A 25,958-nucleotide genomic window follows, 5' to 3' on the forward strand; every position below is an offset into this window, starting at 1 on the left:
ATAGAGCCTTCGGACTCTGCCTGGAGTAGCCCCCTGGTGCCCATCAAGAAGAAGGATGGGAGCACCCGCTGGGCCGTCGACTACAGAGCCCTCAACAAGTGCCTGGAACTGGATAGCTACCCTTTGCCCAGGATCCAGCAGCTGGTAGAACGAGCGGGAGGACACCGCGTCTACAGTGCCTTAGACGCGGTGGCCGCGTACTACACCATCCGTGTGTCCGAGGACAGCCGGCCTTGCACTGCCTTCACCACCCCCAGGGGCTTGTACCAATGGAAAAGGATGCCCTTTGGCCTCGCTACGGCACCATCTGTCTACTCCAGATTTATTGCAGGGGTCCTGAACCCATTAGGCACGGCCAACCTCCAGTCATATCTTGATGATGTCCTGACCTTTCACCAGGATACCTGGGCCCACCTGGCTAGGCTCCAGGAAGTCTTGGAAGCCCACCGCAGGGGAGGAATCCGCCTCAAGCCAGCCAAGACCAAGCTGTTTCGAGCCAAGGTGGATTATCTGGGCCACACCCTCAGCCGTGAGGGGATAGCCATGCAAGAGGATTATATTGACCGTATCCTGGACTGGCCGGCCCCCAGCACCCCCAAGGATTTGCTGGCGCTCCTGGGGTTCTTTGGATACTACCGCCTGTTCATCCCAGAGTATGCCGACCTCACCTACGAGATGAATCGGCAGAAAACGGCCAAGACACTGACCTGGACGCCTGAGATGGAAGCCCAGCTGCTACAGCTCAAGGACAAGTTCCGCCAAGCCCCCATCCGAGCGCCGCCTAGGTTTGACTTGCCGGCGGTGTTCCAGCTCACCACAGACTTCAGCAGCCGCGCCATCTCTGCCATCCTTAGTCAATGCCAGGACGGCAAGGAGAGGCTGATTGCCGCCGTGGGGCGCAAGACAACCGACCCCGAGACTCGCTACCCGTCCTGGAAGGGAGAGATGGCCGCCATTATGTATGGAATTCGGAAATTTCACGGCATCTTGTCCTACCGCAGCTTCCAGATCAACACTGATTCCTCAGCCTTGCTACAGATGAAGTCGCTGAACACATCCACAGGGATGGTGGCTCGCTGGCAGGAGGAGCTAGCGGCCCTAGATTTCACTGTCTGCCACCGTCCTGGCACCCAGAACACCAACGCCGACGCCCTCAGCCGCCGGGAGGACGATAACATGCCGACAGCTACTGCTGAAGAATTAGCAGAGCAAGCTGAGTACATTCACACCCTCTGCCAGCTAGGGGAGTCCGCAGCTGGCCGGCCCTCTGCCGCACGACTGGACCCGGCTAGAGTGTTAGAAGCACAGACACAGGACCCTCTCCTGCTCCGTGTCCGCCAGTGGGTGGCCGATGGCAAAGCCCCAACTAAGGCTGAGCTGCGCGGCAAGGAACGAGACGAGCAGCAGTACGCCAGCCGCTTCTCAGCCCTGGGACTTGACGAGCATGGCTGCCTCACCACCACTGACCAGACCCTGACAGGAGAAAGAACAAGATACCTGCTGCCTTCGGCCCTCCAGCAGGACGCGTTCTTTTTAGCCCATGGGACCCCCATGGCTGGGCACTTTGGAATGGACGCTACTATTGCCCGCGTCGCCATGCATTTCTGGTGGCCCAACCTGTCCCGTGACGTCCGCCTGATGGTTCAGACTTGCCCTGAGTGTGTACAGAAGGTTACCAAGGAAAGGTTGAAGTTAGGGATACATGTGCCCTCCCGCCAGGGGTATCCACAGCAAGTCCTGTTTATTGACCTGGTGGGGCCGCTGCCAGAGACCCCAGCTGGAAACCGCTATATCCTCACCTGTCAGGATGGGTTCAGCCGGTTTGTCAGCCTCTACGCCATCCCCAACAAGCGCACCCTCACGGTGGCTGAAGCCCTTCTGCACCGCCACCTGGCCACGTTCGGATGTCCCCTGAAGATCCACTCCGACAATGGGATGGAGTTTACCGGCCAGGTATTCAAGGAGCTGGCCTCCAAGCTTGAGATTGGCCTGACACATCCACCGCCCTACAACCCGCAGTCCAACCGGGTGGAGAGGTTCCATCGGACGCTCAACACAGGCATGCGTCTGTTCCTAGACAGAGACGACAACAACTGGGAGCCACACTTGCCTGCCATTGCCTTCGCCTACAACACCAAGGCCTGCAGATCCACGGGCGTGACCCCGTTCCTGGCCTACTTTGGGAGAGAGGCCAAACTTCCGGTGGACATGGTGCTCCGGCTGCCAGACACAGAGTATGCCTCGGTTCCAGCCAACGTCCAAGCTCTCCTGCAACGCTACCATGCCGTGTACGACGCCATCCAGCAGCGAGAGGAGGGAACCATCCGGAGGAGCGCGTCCGCCTACGAAGGCACGGCCAAGTACGAGGTTGGAGACCTGGTCTGGTATCTGGCCCCCCGCCTGGTGCCAGGGAAGGCAGCCAAGATTACCAAGAGATGGACTGGCCCTTGGAAGATAGTGCGACAGGCCACAGACGTCCATTATGTCATCAAACCTGCCTCTCCAACAGCCAGGATCTTGGAAGTCACCGCGCATGTAGGCCGACTGCGCAAATACACTGGAGATGTAACTGCCCATCAGATTCCAACAGACATTCAAGGCGACCTGGACGGCGACGAGGATGCCACCGAGCTGCCTGCCGGAGCTGCGACGCCGCCAGCTAGTGACCCAGTACAGTTCCCAGTGTACCAGCCAGCCGCCGCCGCCCCACAGCCTAGCGGCCAGGATCGTGACCCGGTAGAAGAAAACCTGCAGCATCAACCCAACGAACCACCGCCGCCGCCGCCAGCTCCAGAGCCACCTAGAGATGCCATCTGGAACCCTGATACCGACATGGAGAACCTGCCGGCCAGCAGCGAGCCTGCAGGAGGAGAGGCGGCCACTGAGATGGAAGAGGCGGCCCCAGAGGACGAAGCTGAAGCAATGTGCCCCCTGTTGATGACAGCCGTCCCCATCCGAGTGGGAGCTAGGAGGCCAAGTAACCTGGACCAGGCAGGCGCCCCCATGGAATTTTATGCGCCTTCATCCATCGTTATTCCCCCCTTGGGAGCCTCCAGAGTTAGCCTAGGCCTCCGTGTCCAGCTACCCGCCGAGACAGAATTAGTTCTGCAGACAAGGCAAAATTTCCAACGACGGGGCCTGGCCGTCGCTAACCCACGGCTGGAAGCCAACCGGGAGTTGACAATGCTGATATCCAACCACAGCCAGACAGAGCAGCGAGTGTCCCGCGGAGCCTGTATAGCCAGAGCTGTCCTCCACCGAGCTGTGCCCCAGGAAGAGGCTGTCCTGCGCAGACATAGGTTGCCGTATCCCCAGGTTCAAGGCCTGGTGGCTCGAGAGCCCCGCAGCCCTTGAAGGGGAGGTTGTGGTAATACGGCAAACAGACGGACGGGCAGTTTACAGAATTGCTACGCAGTGACTTATCATAACAAGCCCTCTGCACTAATCCCATTATATCACCATTTACCTCATGACCGACGGTGACCCCGCTATCCAGCGGTCAAACTGGCCTGCCTAAATATGGGGAGGGGCACGAACACGCAGCTATCACGCGCCCCTCACGCAATTATACAACCGGGAGGCGCTGCCTCCCCTTTTACCACAGCTGCCCCCGCAGCCTGTCTACCGCCGTGGGCTAAGCCCTTGTGTCCCACACCCCCTTCAAACCTAACCATTGTTATAATCTGTTGTATATATATAGTAAACATTCATTGTAAATATTATTCAGTTAAATATATAATTTCTGTATGACTAAATCCTGCTAGTTTGTTTTTGGATAATTTAAGGCTAAGGCTCGTTGGACTCGAACTCGCAACCCGTGAGCTGAAACGTTCGGCTTACCACACTAACTTTAAAATAAACTGTCACAATTTAAACCTTTTATGTTTTAATAGGATTACTTAGGTTGTTAGTAAAACTATAAAAAGCCTAACAAATAAACACCTATTTACATATTCCTGTTCCACAAAAATCAAATCTCTACAGTAGCATTATTGACAGACAGATGGACAAAGTAAGTTATAGAGAAGATGCTTCACAACCATACATAAATAGTTTTATAGACAGCTTTCCGTGGAAATTGAAAAAAAATATTAGAAATAAACCAGTTTTGGTAAGCCCGAGAAACCAAAGGCCGGGCTAACACAACTCTTTAAATTTTATGATTATTATTTTAATGTTCGTGGAAAATTGTCTGTAATACGATGCTATACATGATTTTTCAGTAAGGCTGAGAACTGGTTATAATCAAGCGGATATCAATCGGTTTGGAAGCCATATTGGAAAAAATACCTGTACAGCATTCTGTCTTGTTCTCTGTCTGATAATGAGGTTTCTATTTCTTATATTTGTTGGCCTAACATGTCTTCAAAGTAATGGTAACTATGAGGGACTTAAATGAACACATTTAAAATGTTAAAAGAACAATTTTGTAGCTAATTAATGCAACAACAGTAAGCTATATATAGGAAATCTTTTCCAGTATGGATTTGAATCCGCTAAATTATAACAGGTTCTTAGCCATACTGAAAAACCATGTAAAGCATAGTATTATAGACAATTTACCACTAATGTTAAAAAATCTTAAAATCAATGTCAGTTTTGTTAGCCTGGTTCTCGGCATTTCGGGGCCAACAAAACTGGTTTTAATCTTATAATTTTTCATTTTATATCCGCGCAAATTTGTCTATAATACGATGCGATAAAAATATTAGGATCATAATATCTAAAATTTGGAAAACCATTTTTTTGAGAAAAAAATAGAAATCTTAGGGTCAGAAAAAGTTCATATTGATTCCATTTGACTTTATTCCTATTAATGCTGCTTCTTCTGTCAGCTGCCACGGCGGCTGCTGCTTCCTGAAACCTCTGAGGTCTCCTGTAATATTCTGGCTGTTATTAAAAGAAACAAACGAAGCAGCTTAGTGTCTAAAAAATGACGTCATACAATACAAATGACCAATGATAGGCCAGTATACATTTTACTATTGGTCAATTAAAATGTATACTGGCCTGTCATTTGTCATTTGAAATGTATTACGTCATTTTAATAGACACTATAAAGAGCTTCCCTGTAATATTGTGGTTGTTAATAAAAGAAACAAACATAAATAGCTTTCCTTCTATAATTGATAAAAAAACTTAAGTATCCCGAAGTATCCCGATTGACGTCATATAGTTTCGCCAAACGTTGTAACATTTGTACCCTTTGTAAACAGACATAGTTGTAAAAAGCAACGGTCCCCTTTTAGAGGGAGGGAGCAAAACTTACGAGTTCAACCCCAACCCCCCTTCCCCAAAGTAAAAATGATTTGAAGGAATTGCCAATGTACTCTTAAAAATACTGCATTTTGGGAAGAACAGTAAATAAAATATAACTTTTTTCCCTTGTGACAGCCCACTCATATTAGATTATAGCATAGACAAGCAATTTATGGCAGGTGCTCCATATTCAGTAATATCAGTAAATGTTAGAAAGAAAGGTCATGCTAACCTTATCCTACTTCTATTTCTGATGAGGTCCTCTCTGCTGTTGCCATCAGCTGATTCTCTGCTGCTGGAAACAGCTGATTCAGCGCTGGATGCCTGTATCCGTGTAATGGCGGGAATAGGTCGTCTTCCAACTGCTCTGCGGCCAGTAACGTCAATTCTAAATGGTGATTCCACAATAATTTTATTCAAATACTAATAATTCAATGTTTTTTAAAATCATAAAAGTTAATTTGATCTTAAGTAACTGTTTATGACACATCCAGTACTTTAACATGTGGACATGCCCTTAATATAGAGTAGCTGTGTGGTATTCGGCAGCTCTGGACCATGCAGAAACCAAGACATTATAGTGATGCTACGCACCTAGTTAAATCCTGTTATTCTACAATTATGAAGCCACCTGAAAAGATGTCAGATAACGGTACTGATTTTATCCCTCAGTTGTCCTGCAAATGGAGGGAGGGGTGTTAACCCTCCCTCTCCCATCTTAAGCACCGGAACCTTCCCCTTCAACCACCAAGTTATCAGCACCACCTCAACCCTGAGGATAAGGGATCTAAACCTGCCCCCACACAGACTGTTGTTGTCACAAGTAATCATCAAACCTTCCCTCTTTAGTACCCAGACCTACCACTCAACCCCTCTATGCTTATCTACCTATTGTGCTGCTCCATGGGCTATACTGCCTGCCCCAGACAGGGATAGCCATCTACCTAACCATTGCAATTATCTATGTTTTACTGTATGATTTATCTTTAACCATCTTTATTCCTAATCCATATGTATTTATATTATGGTTAACTGTATTCTTAATCTCCCCCACCCTTTCCAGGGATGGGGAATCATGATTGCCCAAACTGACTATTGTATATGTATTATAATGCTTTTATGTTATGATCATTTATTCCTATCCATGTAGTTATTGTTTGTTGTATATAACTTCAGTATCTTACAACCCTTCAATAAAGTGACAACTGAAATAGATGTTGATCATTATCTAGTGAAAGCTAGAGAAGCGTAGCTTCTCTATAGTAAGGTGTCCACGTCTGTCACACTGCCGTAGTCTTTATTCGAACTCTGGTGTCTGCCATTTACCCTAGGCGGATACCACAATTTTGGTGACAGCTGTGTGAGATTACGGCGAACCACAAGTGTAGAGCAGACGCGCATCTGAGGCGAAGGTACTCCCAGCAGTGAATCTGGCAAAACTGACGCAAGCAACCTGAATTACCCACCCTGGATAGCAAAGTTTAACTCTGCATCCGGCAGTTGTGGAAGCAAGACAGCGAAATTTGATGAATAACCGCGAGCAGCGCTGATATCTAACGGAGAATTGAGCGCCAAAAGGGCTGAAACAGGCCTGCGGACCGGCTGAAACAAGCCAAAGAAGTGTAAACGGCTGAAAATAGGCCAATTTTACTGCAAGAAATAGCAGGATCCGAACCAGTGGCGCTAGTAGGACGGGACATTCCCTGCCGCCATCAGCTGGATTTGGATAAGCGGCGCTAGCAGGACGGGACATTCCCTGCCGCCGATAGGCTGAAACATGCCACATAGCTGCAAGCTGCGAGCCAACATACGAGTGTAGTGCCCCAGAACAGAGAAAAACTACGTCAACTCTAAGTGTCCTGAGAGGCTACAACGCAGCCACCCATCTAGAAAAAACAGATATTATATTACAGTGCAAGGATTACCACCCTGGTGTTATGGCCAAACAATAGATTTATGAGCAAAGCTTGGCAAACAAATTGTTGTGTTGTGATAAATCTAAGAATAGAACAGGCTTGGATTATTGGGTATTGTGATAACAACTAAAAATAGGACAGAGTTGGTAAACAAATTTGTTATGCAATTGTGATAAGGACAATAATAAAAGCTAGATGCAATATAAACAAGGACCCTGATACACAATCAAAATATCTCAAGCCCACAGCACAATAACAATACACCCCTTATTCCAAGGGAAGGGGAGAAGCCCCTCTCCATTGAAGGCAAATACAATCAGGGTGATATAATAGATAAACCTAGGATTAAGAAGAAAAGGCAATATTACACCAGCCCACAGTTACCCCCCTCTCTCACAGGGGGAACGGACGGAGTTACCCCCGTCCCCTTACGCGCTTCCCCCTTCCTACCCACACTAGATTAAGTCCGTCTGTAGTGTGGGGCTAGCGATCGGACACACAGAGCGCCATTCACGGGTAGCGCAACAGAGTGCGGAAAATATCATAAATCCAACGGACGAAGCTGACCAATGAGAGAGCGAGTTGAGGGGTGAGAGCGCGTTTTCCCCGTGTGCGCGGATTTGACGGTGCGGACGCGCGTTGCAAGGACAGGAGATTTCACGCACACACACACACACACACACCCACACAGGAGAGGGGTCATTCTATAGCATACATCAGAGATATTTTTTTAGGAGAAAAACTTGCAAGCTCCTCCCTCCCTGTCTACAGTGTGATAAGGAAAACTAAACCAGTTCCTTAAACCCGCTCAGACCCTCAACACCTTCCTAGCCTGCCAACCCTACTTCAAAGCTGAATGGTTAGTGAAACAAATATATGTATATATAAATTAGTGAAACAAATATATGTATATATAAATACCCAAGTGATAAATGAGGTTGTTTTTTTGTATCCTGGGTACAAGTAAGTGAATACTAACCTCACCAACCAACACTGGAAACTGATATGGTAACTGAACAAAAGTACGCCCACCCTGTGGACATAGCCTGACTTGCTGCCCCACACTGGGCAGTGGTGGTGTGTACCTGGACCATCGACCTTCATAGTTGTGAACTATATACAGAGGAAGCGTGATTTTTTTGAAGCAAGGAGGAAAAGCTAGCTAGCTCTGGGATATTCCTATACACGTATATATATATATATGGGCGTGTAGCCATGTATATATATAGGTAACCTACCTATCCATATATCCACTAGCGGATACGCTCCTAGAGACATCTGTGATACCTAACATATTCCCTGTTACCTTTAAGCTAAGATCCGCTGGTTACCACAGAAATCAAGAGCTATACTGGAAAGGAGAACAACTCAGGCTCAACAGTTAAACAAGACGCTGGCACCAACAAACCAACCCCCTACTACTTATCATGGGGGCGCGCCAGCCACAGAAACTCTTGAGCCAGGAGGACCGAGCCTACGGCTACATGGACTACCACCCTAACTACACAGCTATAGTATTTATACTAGGGGTGAGCCGGCTCGAACCTCCTTGCGGTGCGGCTACTCTACTCGGCTCCTATATCTACAAGATACTGCTTCTGTTATTACTTTGGCCTACTGGGTTGAGTACAGTGAACATCAAACACATGCCAGGTCACAGACCCCTGGTCCCTGAGATGCCCTTGTCTGGAAGGGCGACTGAATGTCCGCTGCACAGCTCCTGTTCAGTTGGTGCTCAACGTACGAGAAATAGCAATACTGGACTGGGGGTTGCTGAACCTGTAGGTGTCCCCCTGGGGGTGTTGAACGATGCAACTGAGCCTAATGAGAAGGTGACAAGCTTCAGAGACTTAGTGGCCAGCCCCAAGATGGACACTACTCCCAGAACTGATATTTCAAAGGGGCCCAGCCCTAGGGCCAGTACCACCTGTTTCTGGGGTGGAAAGGTCCTCCCTGGCACTGGCCTCACCAATCTGGAGGATGGGGAGCTGTCCCAGGGGAATAGGCTCTTCACCCAGCTGCCTGACGCGTACCTGGGGGTGGGGGAGCCGCCACCCAAGCCTCCCTGGGAGCCCCCAGGCATGGAACGACTGGGGACCGGCCTAAGGATGGGGACTGGTGACCTGCTGCAGTGGAAGACTTTACCCAGCACGGAGGGAGCAGGGTTGACCAGCAGCAGTGAGGCTGTTCCCCCACACTCCAAGACCAGATGCCGCTACTCTGTTGAACCACTGCACATGTCCCAGCCAAGTTCCCCCATGCTGCTGAAGATGGAGGCCCACCAGGATGCAGAGCTCCAACTAGGAAAGTCAATAAGAAGGCCACCCCTGGCCAAGACCAGAACCACCGCAGGGGCTCCCCACCAGCAGCTGACGGAGCCTGGCAGGGACGCAATACTAGCTGGCAACTCTGGCCCAACTCAGGTGGCTACCACCAGTCTGCTGACCGTCCGGAATACAGTTCAGGCTACCATCAGTATGGCATCTTCTGGGCCTTACTGGTCCACCTGTGGGTACCTGTCCACACACTGGCCACAGGTACCCCCCAGAGATCATAGCCCCCTTTCCGACTGGCACCATCAACAGCCTTTGCTACCAACCACCTGGCATACCCAGAGGCAGGATCCCTCATGTGGAGAAGCACCTGCAGAAGCTAAGGCCGAGGCTGGCCTCGCCACCCAGGGGAGGAGAGCCGCTGTTGGATGGAAGGAACCTGTGTGTATGGGGAGGAGGCTGAATGTAACCAAGGAGCCACCACAAGCAGACCAGCACCGCCTGACCCCTAGTAGGGGAGACCCTGTTTGTCAGCTGGTGCCCCAACTGGAGGAGGAGAGACCTGGCAGGTCGATACACCCTGGGGAAGCCGGCCTGATGGGACCCAGCTGGACGAAGGGGCGCTGCCGCTTCAACGGCCACACAGCCGCCAAGTGTAGAACCGGTTGGGACCGGGCAATGAAGAAACACCAGGCCGCCCAACAACCTGCAGGCAACCAGTCTGCCACCCAGGTCCACCTGGAGGGAGATGCCCAGCCGTCACCCCAACTAGCTGCCGCCGCTGGGGCCGCGGCTACCCAGGAGTCTGTGTCTCAGATTGGGACCATGGTGGCCAGGATCAACGTGCTGGGAGGAGCGGCTGAACCCAACCGGGTTGGCCTGGACCTCAGCCGCAACCACAGGGGACCGGTGTCCGTAACCCCTGTCACCCCCAGCAAGAGCCGAGGGGCGCTACCCAGCGCCACCGGGACGGTGTACGGGGAGGCCCTGGCGGCCGCCGAGTGGGAGAGACAAGAGGCGCTAGCCAGCGAGTCTGAGTCAATGTATGGGACGCCAACCGGCGTCGCCACCTGGAAGGAACGAGAGGTGCTTCCCTGCACCACCAAGCTGATGTCTGGGGCGACAACCGTCGCCGCCACCTGTGAAGACTGGGGGGGTGCTATCCAGCGCCCCACGCTGGTGCCTGGGGCGACAACCGTCGCCGCCACCGAGAGACCTGGACCCCTGTGAAGACTGGGGGGTGCTATCCAGCGCCCCCACACTGGTGCCTGGGGCGACAACCGTCGCCGCCACCGAGATACCTGGACCCCGGAATGAACCCGCAGCCCCAGAGGAAGGGGTGACACCCGTCACCCCCAGCCAGCCAGAGCCCCCAGCCAGCAGGGAGAGTCCAGCTGTCCCTCACCCTCAACTGCATCCAGCTGTCTACCTCCCTCAACCAAGCCAGGGTAATTGTATTGCACTGGTGTACCAGGACGTTTGGGCTGGGCCAAACTTGCCTGCGCCCCCTGCATCTGCCCCAGGAGCCAGGGTATCAGCCATTACCAGCCAAACTGAAGAAGCTTTGACCGCTGCCTGGGGAGTAACACAACTAGATGCGCCAAATGCCGAGCCTAACCATAGAAGTAGAGGATCCCCAACAATTATGTCTACCCAAGATGGAGACAATGTGCCTGGACCCCTTCAGGCTAGGGGAGGAAATCCGGAGCCTTGTGCCTCCAGTCCACTAGCAGTAGTGTCCGTGGATGGGCCTGTCTCCCAGCCAACTAGAGCGGAGCCACCCTTGCAGATCCAAGACAGCCTCCGGCATCAAGGGTGGACTGTTACCTTTCCCTACCCCGCAGGTCGGGTTGCCATGCACCACCCTGCCAATGTCCAGAATGAGCCTGAAGGAGGCAACGCTCCTACAGTATGGCAACCACCACCTGCCCGCATTGACAGAGACCCTGGAAGCCAAATGAACCTGACCAGCCCCGAGGGCGAAGAAACTGCGCCTGCATCCAGTAGCCAGCCGGCCAGCAGCAAGGTGACCGACACGATGGAGACCACCAGCCCAGTGGAGAAACCTGCAGAGGTGTCTACCAGGCGGCTGTTGGTCCAAGCCCCCTCAGGTGCTGTGCCACCCCTGGAGGTTGCCAGGGTGGCCTCAGGGGTACACATCCAACGGCCAGAAGATCCAACAGGACCAGCTACTCCAGCAGATATAGCCGATTCCGTTAGACCTGGGGAGGGCTGGAGTCCACCACCGTCCAGCAACTGGTATCCTGGCGGACCCATTCCACAAGGACAACAAACTGAAGGCCGCAACCACTGTCGGAAGTCTGGCGGTGCAGACAACCCCTCCAGCCTTCCGAGGGGAGAGTTGTGGTATTCGGCAGCTCTGGACCATGCAGAAACCAAGACATTATAGTGATGCTACGCACCTAGTTAAATCCTGTTATTCTACAATTATGAAGCCACCTGAAAAGATGTCAGATAACGGTACTGATTTTATCCCTCAGTTGTCCTGCAAATGGAGGGAGGGGTGTTAACCCTCCCTCTCCCATCTTAAGCACCGGAACCTTCCCCTTCAACCACCAAGTTATCAGCACCACCTCAACCCTGAGGATAAGGGATCTAAACCTGCCCCCACACAGACTGTTGTTGCCACAAGTAATCATCAAACCTTCCCTCTTTAGTACCCAGACCTACCACTCAACCCCTCTATGCTTATCTACCTATTGTGCTGCTCCATGGGCTATCCTGCCTGCCCCAGACAGGGATAGCCATCTACCTAACCATTGCAATTATCTATGTTTTACTGTATGATTTATCTTTAACCATCTTTATTCCTAATCCATATGTATTTATATTATGGTTAACTGTATTCTTAATCTCCCCCACCCTTTCCAGGGATGGGGAATCATGATTGCCCAAACTGACTATTGTATATGTATTATAATGCTTTTATGTTATGATCATTTATTCCTATCCATGTAGTTATTGTTTGTTGTATATAACTTCAGTATCTTACAACCCTTCAATAAAGTGACAACTGAAATAGATGTTGATCATTATCTAGTGAAAGCTAGAGAAGCGTAGCTTCTCTATAGTAAGGTGTCCACGTCTGTCACACTGCCGTAGTCTTTATTCGAACTCTGGTGTCTGCCATTTACCCTAGGCGGATACCACAGCTGCGCTATACTAGTGATTATTATTTGAACAAATCTTAAAGAAGAATATAAGTTATAAATGACAAAAGTACAACTAGTTACATTTTGTTGATTGTACATTTGTCAGAGACCTTAAGCTTTTGTCACATTTTGTTAATAGTATGAATATTATTTAAACCAATATAAAAGCAGAAAATAAGTTGTAAATGACAAATGAGCAACAGTAACCATAATTGTTGATTGTACATTTGCCAGAGACCTTTCTTATCTTTGTTACCTCTTAATGGTGTGATCATTATTTAAACCAATATAAAAATTGAGTTTATAATTTTGAAAAATATGTGCAATATTCCTGTCAATTGGCTCAGTTTGTTCATTGTTGATTTGTTCAGTGTTTGACTCCTCTCCATTTTCATTGGTTTCAGTTGTATCACCCTCAGTGTCTTCATTAGATGGTCTAAGAGAAAGATATTATTTTTTAGGTCATCATGTAACATACAAGAAAAAGTAAAAAAAACAACCAGAGGGAGGTGGAAGACATTGGGCTGTTTATAAATACCAGTCCCCAAAGTTTTATAATAACGTTTTCTTATTTATTGGCTTTACAACTTTGGGGACTTTTATTGAAATTTGGTTGATTCATTTAAGTTGAATGTACAAAAGGTTAAACCATAACTGTAAGCTACAGAAGGGGTAATTTTGTGTATCATTATTAAGGATTACACCATTTCATAGGTCATTGTCTTTTCCCTGGAAAATAATAAAAAAATTAATAGTTTCTGCACTATAATATTACCATCTACCATGTGCAAAATTTCACATTGTACTATCATGTATTACTTAAAATAAATTTCTTGGGTAAATTAGAAAAAACGTTCAAAAGGTTTGGTGATTTTTTTTATGAGTAATTTTCTGATATTTATCTATTACTCAATTTAGAATATCACGTAGTCTGGGGAGGGGTTTAGGCTAATTTTCAAATCTTCAGAATTTTGATTTTCCTCTGTCAATATATCCACGTATATTCTATGTCCATTTAACTACTTAAGATTCGACCTTTACCTAATTCTGAGGCGGCTGGCGGCAGTTCTTCTTCTAGCAGCATCAGATGATATTCTTGGTCTGAATGATGAAGTTCTTGTCACTACTCGAGAGGATGTCTCTGACACACTTGAGGTTGAACTCTCGGATTCAATCTAAAAAAAACACAATCCTTATGATCAAGTAACAGAATGTCTATCTGTCTGTACTTAAGGATCTCGATAAACATTGAACCGATATATTTTTCCTTGACAAGATAGATTGTCATAGGTCCTGGGAAGGTTGGTAGCTGTTTTTGGAAAGGGTATCACAATCCTCACAAGAAAAATCGTAAAAAAATACATAACTAACCCCATCTGGCGGAGAAAAAGTATTTTTTTTTGAAACAGCAGAACTTAAAATAGATTGAAAAGAAAATTAGGGGCGAAGAAAAAGTTTGTTTTTGAAAACAACAGAACTTAAAATAGATTTAAAAGAAAAATAGGGGCGGAGAAAAAGTATGTTTTTGAAAACAACAGAACTTAAAATAGATTGAAAAGAAAATTAGGGTTTTCAAAATTTGAGGTTGTTAGACACCCCTTTACCCCAATCTTGGACGTTTATGAATGTTGTCTGAACGTTTTATTTTGAAATTTAGGCCATCGAACAGTCGGACTTACAAAAATATTTTAGTTTTAGAGTAGCTGTTCTACTAAATTCCTTACCTCTTCTTGACTGCCATCCTGTTGCTGGTTGTTGGTCCTGGTGACAGGTCTGCTGGCAAACCTTGTCCTGGTTCTGGTTGGCCGCTCAGGTCTGGAGGGTCTGGCAACTGATTCACTTACTGCTGATCTGTCATGAGTTCTCAAGGGTCTATAACAAAATAAACTATTTTGTTCTGAATCTTGGAAAGAAAACGAAGTGTGTGAAGGGGAAAAATGTTAAGCGAAATAAAATTATTTAATAAAAATATACCTTTCCCTTATTCCGTTACAATTGCAAGGATTGCAGTACAAACGTAGCTTTTATTTGGAAAAATCACTACTCATTAAAGTGAAATTCTTTCAAGTAATTAGGCAATTATTTCATTGGCTAGTGAATAAAAGTTTTAGGCGCCACAGTGCGGGTTTTGTCGTATTTTCACAGTAGCTTCTCTACTATTTCCAGCCTCTGCGGAGGGCTCTAACTTTGCGGGGAGGCTCTAACCTTGCAGGCTAATTTCCTAATCCATTAACATTTACCTTTCTCTATGTCTAGTGGTTGCCCTTGAGGGGAGAGTTGTTCTTTGGTCAACATTTTCATCTTCAGTTGCATCTTCTAATGTGGTCAGTTATAGCAAATAGTTTAACAAGGAGACGTTTTTTCCATTGAAAAATAAGATATAAAAATATTGACAGAAGAAAAGTTATCGTCAATTTAGGTTGCTAACATGGACCTCATTTATTGGTCAGCTTGTTCATCCAGTAGAAAGGGAGGGGATTGGATAAAAGGGAAGAGATTGGGGGAGTTATCATTTTAGCTAGCTGCCACTTTATTAGAGTAGATGAAAATCTGGTTCAACATCCAAGTAATAATATATCGATTGCTGTAACTGGTCATCCCTGTTGACTGTTCCAGGGTGGTCTGCTGGCCTCGTCCAGGTACGTTGGGACGACGGGGGACAAAGGTTCTCTAAACAAATAGTAACATTAAATTTTTAAAGTACCTTATTGAGCACTGGAAACCTCTAATTATTAAATTAGATTGAAAACAAGGAGAGTGGGGAGTTTAGTTTGTTTGTTTATTACTTTAGTTCAGGTTAGGTTAGGTTATATTGAGTACTTAGTTTCCACGCAGGATTACGTCACCAGCAGGGGTTAGACACAGGAAAAACTACATCTATTTTCAATTCATTAAAAAAATGGAGGGGGGGGGGGGGGGAGGAATTTATAGTTTTACTCTAATAGGGGGGAAGTGGCTTATTAGTGATAAACAGGTTCTTTGTGTAAAAGCACCCATGAAAACATTTCATCATTGTTTGGCCGTCCATCCATGACAAATAGACATTCGTTTTTTCCTTAGTTTAGCTTTGATTATTGTCATCCTTGTTGTATTATGAATACACAAACAATATAGCACATTATGTAAAAATATTTTACATGTAAAAAGTTTAAAGGCCAAGAAACCAAAAACGGTTGTGTTTGAAATAGCGTAGCTTATTGAAGGTTTTAAAAAAAAATGTAAAGTGAATATTAGAGACAGAAATATTGATAATCACTCAAAAATGTATAAGTCATAATATAATACATTTCCTATTATGGATATTATGAAAAATCCTGTACTGTATTGTATTATAGACAAGTTTCCACAAATATTAGAATAAAAATGATAAAATTATCACAAGTTTTGTTAGACCGGGCCTTTGTCACCTGGGATATAACAAAACCGGTTTTAATCTTAAGATTTTCACCAGACAGACTCATAAGGGCCAAATCATTGATGTACAATACATTGTACATCCACAATGATGGTACAAAAGATTACCTCTTCTGTAAATTACAATAAGTAATGTAATGAACATATCCTCTCCCTCCCTACATAATTCCTACAACAGACAGATTAAAGTGCCATATCCAATCTAAAGATATGTAAAGTGGCTTTGCTGTTTTAAAAAATTGCATTTACATAAAAGTTTAAAATATACCCGGTTTCAATTATTTATGCCGTAAAAATGAACACTTCCTTAAAAAGCAGGGCGTAAGGAGATACAAACATAAACTTATCCCCAGGGATCTAAAGGGATAAGACAATGGCCGATAAAATTGATTTACATCCCTAATGATGATACACAAAATACCCTTTCTTTGGATTACAGGTATTGATTGAAACGTTTGGACACTAAATTAAACCAAACAATCAAAATTTAATAAAACCACCATTATTAGACTTTGGGGACTAAACAGCCCAATGTCTCTTCCCTCCCTGCATGCATATCCCCCAAAAGTTGGTAGTCCAATGGTAAAAAAAATAATCGGACTCATTTTTAAAAGCGAAGCTTTTCTATAATTAGTGTCGGTCCGTCCGTACGTCCGTCCGTCCGTAACAGATAGCTATTTTCGTTAATTTAGGCATGTTAGAATTGTCCTATCGACTTCAAACTTTGCATGATGATTCCTGTAGTGTGGTAGTTAGGTACGATTTAGAAAGCGTAGCAACTCTATAATCGTTACCATTATGTCCGTTAGTCCATTTTAAACATGTTGATTTTTAACTTCAATAACAACAATTTTTATGGGATATAATCATCCGATTGATCTGAATTTTGGAGAACTGATTCCTATTACAATAAGGTACAATATTATAAGCGAAGCATCTCTATAATCAAGTCCTAATAATGTCAGTATGTCCTTAAACAGAATTCGGTATTTTCGCAACAAATTTACGTATAATTTGGTCAAAACATATGTATTTATATTTTGTATATTCAGTTCTGACACTTCACAATAGTTAATGTTTGTCTGTCATACCGTTTCAGAGCTTCGCTTTTATGGATGTTGTCATCCTTGTTAATAGTACATTAAATCATGGGCATGTGGAAGGAGGTTGGGGGTGGTGTCTTAACCCTCTTAAAATTCAAAATTAATATGTTTTTTCCCATTTTTAAAACATCAATGGCAATATCCTAAGCATGCCACTGCAATAAATGCTATATTATATATTAAGTAGAACTTTTTATAAGTCGTCTTAAAGAAAAATATTCCGGTACCTTTTATATCATATTAGCAAAGATTTTATGGAATAATAAAAAAAGTTATAAAGAACACGTTTAATTGGTTTGTCTTTAAATTTCCGTTTTATAGACAATAAAAGTAAATCAAAGCAAAACATGGATTTTTGTTTTTTTCCCCTGAAAGTGCCTTGTCAGGCACAGAATCCCCCCTACTCTTATTTTGAAATAAATTTAAATTAAGGGGAGATGGGTAGTTTTTTTTCTTCTCGTTTGTATGTTTATTACTTTAGGTAAGGTTAGGTTTAATTTATGTGCTGGGCATACCCGCAGGGCTAAGGCCCCCTGTAGGAATTAGGCATAGGAAAAGTCACTATGTACCTTATTTTCTATTTATTTAAAAAAAGGTGAGTTGTGGTTTTTAATGCTCGACTAACACTTTAAGGGAAACACCAATTTTTTAACTGTATTTGAATTTGAATTTTTTAACTGTATATTTCAAAGGACGTGCCTCCATTCTCCCTGATCCTATATGCAAATAATGCTTGCTTTATAGCCGCAAAAATCATGTAAAAGCGCCAGGTCATAAAAAGTCAATAAATAGAATTACGAATCATCTTCAATTTTGGCAGAAATATACCCTTTTTAAAGGCTTGTTTTTAGCTGTGAATAATTAAAACCATAAGATATAAAGGAAGATCAATATACCTAAAATCAAGTTTGAATTCATTTGAAATATTTAAAATGATCCTAGTTCAATCAAAAACATTGGCAACAAATATAGAGCCAAATCCCCAAATCCTCTAATTGTTCCAAAGCTAGCTTAATTAGGAATTCCTTAACTTTATATGTTTAAGGAAAATGCAAGTCTTAGGAAACTCTAACTACCAAGATAGTCAAAGAAATTTTAAAGGATTTTGCCCACATTATCGAACACAGTAATAGTGTCTGACTGATTATGACGTAACAAAAAAAAAATTAGCCAATGAGAGGCCGCTATTGACCAATGGTAAAATTTATAGTGGCCTCTCATTGGCTAATTTTTTTGTTACGTCATAATCAGTCAGACACTATTACTGTGTTCCACATTATCTAATAATGTCATTAATTAATCAATAAATTCTTTTCATAATCTACTGAATCATTGCAGCGATCATTGAAGCTCTTTATAGTACCTATAAAAAATTACGCCATACAACACAAATGACCAATGATAGGCCAATACACAGACTAAATTATAATAAATTATGGCAAGCCAGTATACATTATAATTGGCCAATGTTTGACCAGTATGACGTCATTTTTGTATAGGAACTATAAAAGGCTTCCACAGTTTTTTTTTATGGAGGCTGCGGCTAAGTGCAGCTTTGATGAAAAAAGCTGCGGCTGCCTATGTCTAAATTTTGATATTACCTTGTTGTTGGCATCTTGTTCCAGAATAACTGCGGGACCTTCGGGGGGTGATACGGCCAGAGGATTGGTAGTGCCTAAATAGTAAATAATAAATAAGATTGTCTTAATTATGTAAAAGTAACATGATGTCTCTCTGTCTAACCAAAGTTCTTCCATAAAAAAAGTTATCCGCTTACAAAAAACTTTTTGCTGGTTCATAGAATTCTAATTTTAGATAAATATAAATATAATTAAATGAAATATACATATTCACGCAATCTCTTACTCAGCTTCTATATTGCAAGGAAATAAAAGAGAAGTTTTTTAAGCGTAGCTGTTAAATTATGCATTGAGTTACGTCCGTTTTTATATCAAAGAGCGTTCTATGAACTGTGCACAAACCCTATCACCAATTCAATAGATTTATTATCCTAGACGGACATTCAGACTCAATAATCCGTCAAATTTATAAAGGAATTTCAAGCAGACGAAGTTTTGTTTGCTTTGCTACATTATTGTTCTTGTTTGTTACAAGAAAATGCAATTATTAGAAAATCTATACTTTTAACTTACAAACTGTTGTTTAGAAATTTCTAAAGTGCATTAATATCTAAATAACGGCAGCGCCCATTGCATGTAGGGAATATGTTGTCCATAAGGTGAGAAAGGGGTAGAACATAGCCTAAAACCATCATAAGACTCAAATCTATAATCAAAATAGAACCAAATAAGACCTATGTTAAGCTTCCCTAAATAGGTTCAGTATTAATTGAAAACTTAAGCTCTAGACAAAAAAACTTACTATTTCATACATTAGGATCTACTAATCAGAAATATACTTGTTGAAACAAAACAAAAATAGTTCGATAAGTAACGCAGCAATAATAATCTAGCTAGCAATGTGGAAAACAATACAAAGCTGATTTTAATATTGCACATTGATTATATAAATGCCATAGATTAATTTTCAAACGCCATAAATGCCCAACTGCTTAGAAACAGCCTGTTATGCCAGGGAGTAAGTGAGGGGACAATGGATCGAATAATCAATTTTTAAGAGTCTCAGACTTTGGGTACTGGCTTAAAGGGAATGTGCAAGAATTCAGCAGGTTCTGACTGACTTTGGGTACTAGCGCATCAATGCCCCACTAACTAGCTGAATTAGTTTTGGGTATAGCAGACAGAAAAATTTGTATTAGATGGCTGGTTTTAACAAAAAATTTTCCCAAGAAAATGTCATTTCATAAATAGAAACTCTACTGTGATATTTATGTATTAAACAATCTAAGAACCCCTTGAATTTAGGTGTCAGTTAAAAATATATGAGAAGGGTTGACAAAGTTCTAAACACGATTTTTCTAGTGATTAATTACAGAATGTTTACTACATTGTGATGTATTGGTAATTTAATTTCCAAGTAAATGATTTTTTTCTCAGAACTAATTTTGTTCTATATTATATTACCATGATCCCTTACAATTTTGGTCAAATTTTCTGGATAAATCTGGTTTTCATTGCTTTTCAGCCAAAACTCTTAAATTGAATCAATTGCCCATTGTCCCCTCCCTTACTCCCTGCTGTTATGCCTCTCCTTGATAGTAAAGCTTCTTTTAGACTTTAGGTCCCTGGAAGTTTTTTTTGTTTAAATTCAATTTTAGGAAGGATATTTAAACCCACTAAGGAGAAATACCCTTCAAGGAAAGAAAACGAAGTAGCGAGTTTCTTCTTATTTTCACTGTAGCTTATCTCCTATTTCTAGCATCTGCGGGGAGCTCTAACCCTGTAGGGCAATAATTAACATTTACCGAACCTAACCTAAAATATCCTGTCAAAAACTTCTATGAAAATACGACGAAACCCGCTACTTTGTTTTCTTTCAATGAAATAAATGTTTTTTTTTATCAAAAATTGAATATCGGGTTGTAGTGCGACCTAACTCATCCCCTAATGCAAAGTGTCCCTAATAGTTTCTAGAGGAATAGGTGCTATTGTATCAGAATGGTAATTTGTGCATAAAGCTTCGCAAGAAATGGATGTAATCGTCCATGGCGTTTTTTCTTATGGTATGATTAAATCTACTTCTATTGTTAAAACTAAAAACCATGGACAGGGATAAAGAAACTGAAGAAAAGCCAGGGATCTATATGGATAAGACAATGGCTGATAAATTGATGTGTGCATGCATCCCCAATGATTATACACAAAATTAACCCCCACTGTAGAATACATTTAATGGTTGCAAAGTTTGGAACTCAAATTCAATAAAGTCCCCAGAGTTGTTAAGCGAAGTAATAAGATAACGTCACAATAAAACTTTGGGGACTAGTGTAATAAACAGCCCATTGTCCTCTCTCTCTCTGGGAAATACTAATTTGCCTCCAACTTTTTCACAAGTTGCTGTTTTAAGCAATAATTCCTAATTGATGGTTAAGTTTGTAGCAAAATTGTTTTCACTTCAGATGCAACATCCATGTGCCTGCTAGAAATACGGAGGTGTAAATTTTGGCGCTAAAGAATAAATATTTACAAATCAGTTACTCTAACCATTTGGCCAATTTTAACAAGGATAAAATTGGCAATAAGCAATGTAGCTTTAAATAATGAATTGATTATGGCAAAAGTACGACTTAAACACACTTTATCCTATAATAATCTAAATATTATTACTTGGATGTTGCACCATATTTTCATGTATGAGTATGATAAAGTAATACTTGCAGCTGGCTAAAATAAAGACCCCATTACCCCATCCACTCCCATCCTACTGGATGAACTGACCAATAAATGAGGTCTATTTTAGCAAGCTAATTAATAAATTTTATTCTATTCTAAAATGACGACAAATTTTTCCCTGGCAATAAATGCTCGTATATCCTATATTCCTATGATATAATGAAGTATAGTTTTTTGGCAGAAATTAAAAATATCAGAAATTACAGGTTTGAATTGGTTGAACTTTTTAGGGAAGATTTATAAACGGTTTTGGATGGTTATAGGCGATGATCCTGACCTCCCCCGCCCTTACCTAAAGGATAGAATAGAAGTAACTAGTAGATTAAACTTTTGTCCATAAGTAGCGCAACATTATCAAGGTACACCATTTTAGCGCTACCCCAAAAAACCAATGTTTGTTGGCTCAAAAAGCTCTGGATAATTTTTAATGAATTCTGATTGGTTAGTTTAAAAATTTTCAAAGTTTCTACAAATAGTTTTTATGCACAGGGATAATCTTGTTCATCATCATTTTAGATTTATTGTCCATTGTCTTTTTCCTAAGATATCTTATTGTGCTACCTGTAAAAACTGGAGGGTTGGGGTGGGAAGTTTGTCTAAATCTTCCGCCGCCGGTAGATCCGCTGCCGAGCCGCGGGGAAAACCGTCTTCTGCCGGGGGCGATATCTGCCGCATGGTTCTCGGACTTGTCCGCGGAATCGCTTACCTCAGGGTTAACCTATAAAATTAATTATTATTACTTTATAAGGTATTTATAATTTGAATCTTTAATGAATTGACTTCTAAAGTATGGTAAATTTTTTTAGGTAAAAACATCATTAAAGTAAAAACAATACAGAGGCATGGGCTATATGTAACACAGGGTGGGAACCATGCCCCGATTTTGTATTCGGTCTTTGAAATCGGCTCGTAGCACCGGAAATATAAACTTAGCTATGTCCTACAAAAGAATAGAAAGCAACTAGATAACAAACGAAAAGGGTCTCCACCACTTGGGCCGGGTAGTTTTCTATATTATACATTTTTTTACCAGAACAGTACGTCATCTTTGTTGTCCTTTTTACCTTGACAATCTGATGATTCAGCTTTTCCAGCAGAACCTCTCCATCCACTGGGGTATCTTCAGGTATAGCGGCGATTATGGCCTCAGGAGCGTCATTCGTCACAGGAATCTAATTAGTTATTTACAGTATCGTAACAGTTAGCACTTTCGGTTAATTTAATCATGTTTTGGAATTGGCTTATCTATTTCAAAGTTTGCATGATGATTCCTATGCCAGTTAGGTACAATTTAGAAAGGTAAACAACACTATAATCGTTACCAGAAAGTCTGTACGTCCATTTAAAACATGCTGATTTTAAGCATTTTGACAACATTTTTTTGTATGATATGATTATCCTATGCATCTGATTTTTGTAATAATGATTCTTAGGACAACAAGGTAAAATATTATAAGCGAGGCAACTCTATAATCAAATCTTAAAAATGAAAGTATGTCCTTTTGCTATATCCTATATTTACGCTATTTTGCAACAAATTCATGTACATTTTTTTATACTTAGAAATCAATGCTCTGCTTATTAAGTTCTGACACTCTACAAGAGTTATTGTTTGGTTGTCCTTCCTTCTAATTTTAGAGCTTCGCTTTTTTGGACGTTGTCTCACTTTTTTTTACATGTTTTACTTAATTAAAAAAAAACTTACCTTGTTGATTAGAGGTGCATTCTCATGGAATTCTGCAGGGGGCTTTACCAAAGTCTAAAAACAAGTTTTAAAAATTTCGCGGGAGGACGAATATGAGGCTTCTCTCTTGATCTTAAGTAACATATTAATCTTTTTTTTGTCTATTTCTATATTCTTTAATATCTATAAAAAGTCTGACATAATTTTGTTGGACAATTCTGCTTTTGAAGGATAGCACAATATCTTTAAAATGTCTTGTCCGATTTACATAAACTTTTCAGGAAAGAATATTGTGATGGTTTTATGCTACATTCCAGCCAATATCAAAATCTCTAAAGGCTAAATACGAATTATTTAATGAAAAAATGTAAATACCTTGATATCAGTTCCAGAGTGGCTTTCAACAGCAATCTGATCATCAAAATCTTGGGATCCTAGCTGACGTTTAAACTGGCGCCTATTTTCACTAAAAAATAATTGGTTAAAAAGATGAACAAAATTGGTTTGTTACCATTCGTAACATTGCACTGCAAAAATTATAATCAAAGCACTTGATTTTTAGTTGAATTAGATAAATAATATATGGTTTTTCTGTTTTATTTTACAAATTCTCTTTGTGACTTCCATAAATGTGAAACCGTAGCTTAACACATAGCGCAGCCGATCATCGCCAAGGAGGTGATGGGATTCATTCTCGGATCAACAACGCGTCAAAATTAAAGACGTTAAAAATAGTTCTCTCTGCTACCTTGGCAGGTGCGCGAAATTAATACATATTTTTGTATTCGTTGGGTGATTTAAAACCTACCTGACAGATTGAATTTCGTGTGTGTGTGACCTAGCATACTGTCTCCTGTCCTGGATATCAAGCTTTTTATAGTGCCTGTACGTCATTTTGACCTACCATTAAATTAAATTAAATTGTATACTGGGCTGCCATTGGTCAATATATACTAGCTTACCATTGGTCAATGAAAATGTATGCAGGTCTGCCATTGGTTAATTTAAATGTATACTGCATTACCATTTGTCAATTAAAATGTAAACTAGCCTTCCATTAGTCAATTAAAATGTATACTGTTCTGCCATTAGTTTTTTAAAATGTATACTGGCCTGTTATAGGTCAAATAATTTGTATCATTGGTCATTTTCATATAGTATGACGTAATTTTTTTTACAGGCACTATTTTACAGGCTTCCCTGGATGTATTTAAGTCTGTCCAATCTTCGTCTGCCCACACTTACTTCCAATATCATTAATAATAACAACAACTAAAATAATAAAAAGAATATTAATGAAATAGTATTTATCTATCACATCGTAATATAGACAGTTTTCCGTGGATATTAAAATGAAAAATTGTAAGATTAAAACTAGTTCTGTTAGCCGTAAGGTCTAACAAAATTGGTATTAATATTACGATTTTATTTTATTATTCGTGGAAAATTGTCTGTAATTCGATGCTATACATGATTTTTCAGTATGGCTGAGAACCGGTTCTAATCCACCGGATATTAATCAGTTTCGAAGCCTTACTGGAATAAAATTTTCTTTTTATCTAAAGTAGTAGTGTGTGCAGCTGTCTATCTATATGTAAAGCATGTTTTAAACTCATTAACTCATTTGGCTGTGTTATATCATAAATATACTTTAAAAATAGAATAAAACCTGCCCAAGATCCTGCCCTGTCATTATTTTGTGTTTGTTTGATATTGACATACGCTACTTATGGACATAATTGTCTTTGTATAAAAAAAATTATTGGAGGATTTTCAAATTAACCATTTACATATACAAAACATATATAAACCATACTATAATAACAAATAAACACATTACCATATACAATCGAGCATAAATATAATAATACAAAAATTATGGAAAGTTGTCAGTAATACGATGCTATACATGATTTTCAGTATGACTGGGAACCAGTTCCAATACAGCGGATATTTACCGGTTTTGAGGCATACTGGAAATGGATTTCATAAATTATATTTTTGTTTTTTACTTACTGGATTTACTAATTTTTTCTTAAAAAGTTACCAATTCAAAAATGACACAAATATAACAAAGTATAATTTTGACAATGAACTTACAGATTTTCACATTGTAACTTTACTATAATGTCTGTCTAGAGCAAAAGACTCCAGTAACCCAGAAATATTAAAGGGATGAGACAATGACCTATAAATTTATATACAATACATCCCAAATGATTATACATAAAATTATCCCTTCGGTAGATAAAAAATAGTGGTTACAATGTATAGACACTCAACTCAATGAGCCAACTATTCAAAATTCGATAAGAGTCCACAAAGATGTAAAGCTAACGAATAAAAAAATATTATTATAAAACTTTGGGGACCGTTGAAATAAACAGCTAAATTTTAACAACAATAATATTAGTTGTTGTAATAGATAAATATGATCAGGCTTTGCTCTGGTATGCCAGTACAGAATATAAATTAGTAAAATCGTTATTTTGATACTAAATTTTAATATAATTTTTTGCGTGATGATTTACAAATTAAAATCAACCGTGACAACGGTTAACCTCTAATTAAGCAAAAAAGAATTATGGTAGGACATAAGCTGTGTATATTTTGTAATATTGGATATATGATTTACGTGGATATATTGACAGGGGAAAATTTGTCATCAATTTAGCATGCTAATATAGACCTCTTTTTTTGGTCAGTTCGTTCATCCATTAGGAGGAGTTGGGGTAAAGGGTACAACATCCAAGTAATAATATACCAATTTTAGTAATAAAACTAGTCCTAATTTTGATTTTACAAAATATATACCTAAAGAAA

General features: G+C 41.6%; 1 protein-coding gene across 1 annotated transcript in view; it reads right to left on the reverse strand.

Moving 5' to 3' along the window:
• The window catches only part of LOC145334375 (uncharacterized), a 38,317-nt gene extending 14,288 nt beyond the window's left edge, over positions 1 to 24,029 (reverse strand). The window contains exons 1-14 of the mRNA XM_080179829.1: positions 23,944 to 24,029; positions 23,511 to 23,601; positions 23,157 to 23,210; positions 22,516 to 22,623; positions 22,013 to 22,169; positions 18,740 to 18,813; positions 15,222 to 15,291; positions 14,862 to 14,937; positions 14,346 to 14,493; positions 13,663 to 13,796; positions 12,878 to 13,057; positions 5,492 to 5,647; positions 4,810 to 4,876; positions 4,291 to 4,353 (exon numbers count right to left, since the gene is read on the reverse strand). Of these exons, the coding sequence (XP_080035955.1) occupies positions 4,291 to 4,353; positions 4,810 to 4,876; positions 5,492 to 5,647; positions 12,878 to 13,057; positions 13,663 to 13,796; positions 14,346 to 14,493; positions 14,862 to 14,937; positions 15,222 to 15,291; positions 18,740 to 18,813; positions 22,013 to 22,169; positions 22,516 to 22,623; positions 23,157 to 23,210; positions 23,511 to 23,601; positions 23,944 to 24,029 (1,464 nt within the window). The remainder of the gene's footprint in view (positions 1 to 4,290; positions 4,354 to 4,809; positions 4,877 to 5,491; positions 5,648 to 12,877; positions 13,058 to 13,662; positions 13,797 to 14,345; positions 14,494 to 14,861; positions 14,938 to 15,221; positions 15,292 to 18,739; positions 18,814 to 22,012; positions 22,170 to 22,515; positions 22,624 to 23,156; positions 23,211 to 23,510; positions 23,602 to 23,943) is intronic.
• Between the last annotated feature and the right edge of the window lie 1,929 nt (positions 24,030 to 25,958).

The sequence above is a fragment of the Acartia tonsa genome, chromosome 12, assembly GCF_053477335.1.
Source record: "Acartia tonsa isolate MP-2025a chromosome 12, ASM5347733v1, whole genome shotgun sequence".
NCBI lineage: Eukaryota > Metazoa > Arthropoda > Copepoda > Calanoida > Acartiidae > Acartia > Acartia tonsa.